At 48.9% G+C, this 6,105-nt stretch overlaps 1 protein-coding gene across 1 annotated transcript in view; it reads left to right on the forward strand.

The window, feature by feature from the left end:
• Positions 1-3,405: 3,405 nt before the first annotated feature.
• The window catches only part of slit1a (slit homolog 1a), a gene marked incomplete at its 5' end in the record, with an annotated part of 102,687 nt that continues 99,987 nt past the window's right edge, over positions 3,406-6,105 (forward strand). The window contains one exon of the mRNA XM_080017226.1: positions 3,406-3,614. Coding sequence (XP_079873352.1) covers positions 3,406-3,614 — 209 coding nt within the window. The remainder of the gene's footprint in view (positions 3,615-6,105) is intronic.

Consider the following 6,105-nt stretch of genomic DNA (forward strand, 5'->3'; position numbering starts at 1 on the left):
TTCCTGCAGATTTATCAGCTGCACATTCATCTCCCGTTCTATCACATCCAAAAGGTGTTCTATAGGATTCAAATCTGGTGACTGGAAAGGCCACTAAAGGACATTGAACTCATTGTCATGTTCATGAAACCAGCTTGAGACAACTTATGCTTTGTAACATGGTGCATTATTATGCTGGAAGTAGTCATTAGAGATGGTAAATTTTGTCCATGAAGGGATGCAGATGGTCAGCAACAAGACTGAAATAGGCTGTGGCGTACAAGCGATGATTTATTAGTATTAACGGGCCCAAATTGTGGCAAGAAGAAAATTCCCCACACCAGTACACCACCACCACCAGCCTGGCCTGTTGACACAAGGCAAGTTGGGTCCATGGATTCATGCTGTTGGCCCCAACTTCTGACCCTACCATCTGTGTGCCTCAGCAGGAATGGAGATTCATCAGACCAGGCTACGTTTTTCCAGTCTTCAACTAGTCCAGTTTTGGTGAGCCTGTGCCCACTGCAGCCTCAGCTTTTGTGTTCTTGGCTGACAGAAGTGGAACCCACATGGTCTTCTGCTGTTGTAGCCCATCCGCCTCAAGGTTCAACATGTTGTGCATTCTGAGATTCTTTTCTGCTCACCACAAATGTACAGAGTGCTTATCTGAGTTACCAAAGCCTTTCTGTCACCTTAAACCAGTCTGGCCATTCTCCGTTGACCTCTCTGATCAACAAGACGTTTCTACCAGCAGAACTGCCGCTCACTGGATGTTTTTGTTTTTTTGCACCATTCCGATTAAACTCTAAAGACTGTTGTGTGTGAAAATCCCAGGAGATCAGTAGTTACAGAAATACTCCAACCAGCCTGTCTGGCACCGACAATCTTGTCACGGTCGAAAACACTGAGCTCACATTTTTACCCCCTTCAAATGGTTGGTGTGAACATTAACTGAAGCTACTGACTCGTATCTGCATGATTTTATGCATTGCACTGCTGCCACGCGATTGGCTGATTATATAATTGCATAAGTAGGTGTACAGCTGTTCCTAATAAAGTGCTCAGTGAGTGTATGTTTTACTTTAATGTTGTGATAATTTCTGTGAAAATGTATAAAAAATCTAATTGATTGTTAGATTTATTACACATTTAGTAGTTAACTATCTTTCTTCACATCCAACAACAAATCTGTTTGTTGTCTGTTTATATTAATTCATACAACAGTGTGTTTGTGTGCCCACCCTGGGGAACATGGAAAACGCACTGCTATATAAACTGATCAGCCACAACATTAAAACCACCACTAATAACCACTTATTTTGTGTAGTTCCCCCTTGTGGCGCTAAAACAGCTCTGACCCGTGGAGGCATGGACTCCACAAGACCTCTGAAGGTGTCCTGTGGCATCTGGCACCAAGACGTTAGCAGTAGATCCTTTAAGTCCTGTAAGCTGTGAGGTGGGGCCTCCATGGATCAGGCTTGTTGTTCCAGCACATCCCACAGATGCTCCATTGGATCCGACCCTAACCCCGAACATCCACACAATGTGGAAGAGAACATGTTTTATCAGACCAGGCCACCTTCTTCCAATGCTCCATGGTCCAGTTCTGACGCCCACGTGCCCATTGTAGGTGCTTCCAGTGATGGACAGGGGTCAGCATTGACACTCTGCAAACACCTTACTATCATAGCAAAATTAACTTTTTGAGCAATTTGTGCTGCAGTAGCTCTTATGTGGGATCAAACCAGACGGGTTAGACTTTGCTCCCCACGTGCATCAATGAGCCCATGGTCGCCCATGACCCTGTCGCCAGTTCACAGGTGGTCCTTCCTTGGACCACTTTTGGTAGGTACTAACCACTGCGTAACGGGAACACTCCACAAGACCTGCCGTTTTGGAGATGCTCTGACCCAGTCTTCTATCCATCACAATTTGGCCCTTGTCAAAGTGGCTCAGATCCTTACACTTACGTCCATTTTTCCTGCTTCCAACACATGAACTTTAAGAACTGACTGTTCACTTGCTGCCTAATATATCCTTATACACCCCTTGACAGGTGCCATTGGAACGAGATGAGCAATGTTATTTACTACACCTGTCAGTGGTTTTAATGTCGTGGCTGTTAGGTGTATTGTGCCAGCCCTTTTTTTCAAGCACTTATACCGCACTGTACGTATGGTGTGTATTTCTGTGAAGCTCACTGTGATGGCACTGCCCTCTCATCCCACTTCCCCCTGTAGCAGCTTCACACTGTGTGGCCATTGCTGGGTCTACAAACACGACTCTTCTTCCCTCCAAGGACCGAGGTGTTGATTCCTGTCTTCCCCTGCGGACCCCCCCCCCCCCCCCCCCCCTTTTTGCACACACCGCAGTCTATCCCTCCAGACCAGGGTTATAAGGTGTCATGCCAGCTCTAGATCCATGTAGGAGAGGTGTTTGAAGGAAGGAGTGCGGAAAAAAGAAAAGGAAAGCAAAGACGCACTGATTGAGAGTGTCAGGAGGAGTGGGGACGAGGAAAATGAAAGAGAAATCTCTGAGCTTGAGAGAGAGTTTAGGTAGGGTCCTAGAATGGGGTGGGTGCATTGGGAGGGACTGGGGGGAGGGTGGGTTAGTTGGGGTGGAGGGGGGGGGGGGCTGTAGAGGGAGAGCATTGGGGGAGGGGTGGAGTCGAGGGGGGGTCTGCTATTTGTAGATCCTTGTGATGGATGACTGGTGTGTGTGTGTGTGTGTGTGTGTGTGTGTGTGTGTGTGTGTGTGTGTGTGTCAGTGCAGAGAGAGAGGGAGGGAGGGAGGGAGGGAGAGAGAGAGGGAGGGAGGGAGGGAGAGAGAGAGAGAGAGAGAGAGGGAGAGAGAGACCGAGAGAGAGCGAGAGAGAGAGAGAGAGAGAGAGAGAGAGAGAGAGAGAGACTGGCTTTTTTTTCTGTTCTTTCCCAATTCCCTCTCTCTTCAGGCGAACAGAGCGGAGCAGGCTGTGTGAGAGGAGGACAGAGACGCAGACGTGTGCAGAACAGAGCTCAGCAACTCCACAAAGACAAGAGAGGAGGAGAGTTTGCCAGGAGAAGAATAAAGAGAAAGAAAAGAGCTTTTATTTTGTATTTTTTAACTGAAGAAAAAAAACAAAACTGATTTGCTGTAGTGGATCTCCAGAACTGCAGCAGACAACTAAAGGAAAGAAGAAGGGATTTGCTTTTCCTCAAAGCCAAGCAGATAACACTAGTATTTAGTGTTAGTTTTTGTACCCCACCCCCCCACCCCCCTATTTTTATATTTTTATCCACCATAAATCTACAGTAATTGTAGAGGACTTGTGGTGTGTAGCAGGACTCAGATTTGTGTTTGTTTTGCAGTGAGAAAGAGAGAGAGAGAGAGAGAGGTGGACAGACCGTACTAGGGCTTGTTCAGTAGCAGGCTGCAGCAGTGGTGATCATGCCTGTGGGAAGGAGCCGTTCTGGGGCAGGCGTGGGCCGACTGGCCGGGCTGCCCCTCTGGATGTGGTCCCTTGTCCTCTGCGCCCTGGCTGCTGGTCACGCCGCCGCCTGCCCTGCCCTGTGTACCTGCAGCGGGACCACCGTGGACTGCCACGGACTGGGCATCAAGACCATGCCGAGGAATATACCACGCACCACAGAGAGACTGTGAGTAGGGACTCTATGCAGGGATGCATGCATGCGTGTGTGTGTGTGTATGTGTGTGTGTGTGTGTGTGTGTGTGTGTGTGTGTGTGTGTGTGTGTCTGTGTGTGTGTGTGTGTGTGTGGTATGCATATGTTTTTGCATGTGTGTGTGTGCACAGGTGTGATTGTGTCTCCACCCACTCCTTTTTCTTCCTTGTGGGTTCAGCTCTGCAACCGTTTGTCCTTCTGTTTCTCCACAAGAGTAGTAGTGGCGCACATGACTTTGCGGAGAGTGAATGGGAACAATAGTGCTGCCTGTGAGTGTGTGTGTGTGTGTGTGTGTGTGTGTGTGTGTGTGTGTGTGTGTCTGTCTAAGTGCGTGTGTGTCTAAGTGCGTGTGTGTCTGAGTGAGTATGTTTGCGTCTGTTTGTGTGACATTCCAGTCAGGTATAAATAGGAATGAGGGGCTGGAGAAGGAGCAGGAGCAGATGTGTGTGTCCATAATTGACATACCTGAGAGTTTGATTGTTTTTTCTTTGTTGTGTGTGTGTGTGTGTGTGTGTGTGTGTGTGTGTGTGTGTGTGTGTGCGTGTGTGAGTGTGTGCAGGTTTCTTGGAAAATCAGTGTATGTGAATGCCGAAAGCTGTTGTAAGGACCCATGCGTTTTACTCTAAGTTGTAAAGTTGAAGTTCCAGCCATTTCCTGAAATCTACATTGTTTTTCGTATCGTCACCTCAATGTCCCTCCCTGGGATGAACCACAGTATGAATATTCAAATGTTGAGTCGTGTTTCTCTTGCCTGTGTGTCCAGTCTGTGCAGCCAACTGTCTTTTCATCCTTTCTCATTTAGCACTCCCCATTCCTCCATTTTCACTCCTGAAAGCCCCCCAAATCCCATCCCGCGAACATTCGCACCCCAAATTGTTAAATCATGTAGAAAATTAAGGAAACCTGCTCCTTAAGCGTGTCTTCCACGAGTATCGGGTAGCTGTCTTGTAAAAGAAAAAAAGAGGGAGGAGACGGGGAGGAGGGGCAGAAGCCGAGTGAGAGAGAGAGAGAGAGAGAGAGAGAGAGAGAGAGGGTGAGTGAGCGAGCGAGCTGCAGCCGCATGTTTCATGCATGTCATACTTCTTTTCTAAGAACACATTTTCGTGTTTCCGCCAGCTTGTCTGCGTCCGCGCAGGTTGAAGACGCAGCCACGCGAGAGGAAACAATCGTTTTGCCATTTCCTTTTACACAAATGGACATTCCCGCCTGAAATACCACCCTCACCACCACCACCACCGCCACCCCCGCCACCACCGCCACCACCGCCACCACCGCCACCAGCGCCACCACCGCCAGCCTGCCCTTCAGTTCAGGAACTTTCTCATGTGTTAAAAGTTGTTTGTGCATTTTTTAGGGCCCTGCACGGCAAGACATTTTGGACTTGTGGCTCGAGTTCCTAAAGTGAAGGTCGTGTGTAATTTATTCTCAGCACGTTGGGCTGTCTTGAAACATATGTGTTTGTGGCGGTGTGTGTGTGTGTGTGTGTGTGTGTGTGTGTGTGTGTGTGTGTGTGTGTGTGTGTGTGTGTGTGTGTGTGTGTGTGGGTCATGTAGAAGATAGTTGGCCTTGGAGGAAATGTAACTTCTGGATGGAGGGTATCCCGTGTCCCGCGTGGCGTCTCTGCGCGGTGATTCATCAAGGTGACTTGCGCGGTGACCCTCCCAATCCTGCCCACATGCTGGTCCCCCCCCTGCCGTGTGTGTGTGTGTGCGTGTGCGTGTTTGTGTGTTTATGCATTTTGTGTAAACAAAGTGTGCGCATGAAGGCAAATGTAAGTAGTTCTGCAATGAGTATTGGTCAATCTAGTTTTTACAGAGCCGTCCCAGAGCGTAGAGGCCCCGTGTCTTTACAACAGAGTGTTAACGCCGGCTGTTTGTCAGCACAAATCACTCGATGTGCTTTAAATAAACAAGTGTAAGAAAGAAGGGATGGATGGAGATATACCAATCCAGTTTGGAGTCTTGAGGCGTGGAGTTGTATGCATGTATAAAGCTACGTGTGGGCAGAGGTTTACACCTTTGGTTGGGTTTAGGATCATGGTTATTGGAGATTGGGTGCATATGTGTGTCCCTTTCTGTGTGTGTGTGTGTGTGTGTGTGTGTGTGTGTGTGTGTGTGTGTGTGCGTGTGCGTGTGTGTGTGTGTGTGTGTGTGTGTGTGTTCGTGTGTTTGTGTGTTTGTGTGGAGGGGGTGTTCACACAGACAGCAGAATCCCATTTGCACTTGTCAGTGTGACTTTGGATCAGACCTGACCCCTTGCGCTCCTCAGACCGGGGCGGGAGCGAGACACAGAGCTGCTCACGTTCGGCTTCACACAGCGGCTGCCAAAAGTCGGCCGCGCCTCTTCCCCTCCTCCTCTCCTCCTCTCCCCCCCTTCCTCTCCTCCTCCTCATCCTCGTCCTCCCCCACTCCTCCTCTTTCTCTTCACATATTCGTACCCTTCATCCCTCCACTTCTCTCCCCTCCC

Source organism: Zeus faber, assembly GCF_960531495.2.
Source record: "Zeus faber genome assembly, chromosome: 16".
Taxonomy (NCBI): domain Eukaryota; kingdom Metazoa; phylum Chordata; class Actinopteri; order Zeiformes; family Zeidae; genus Zeus; species Zeus faber.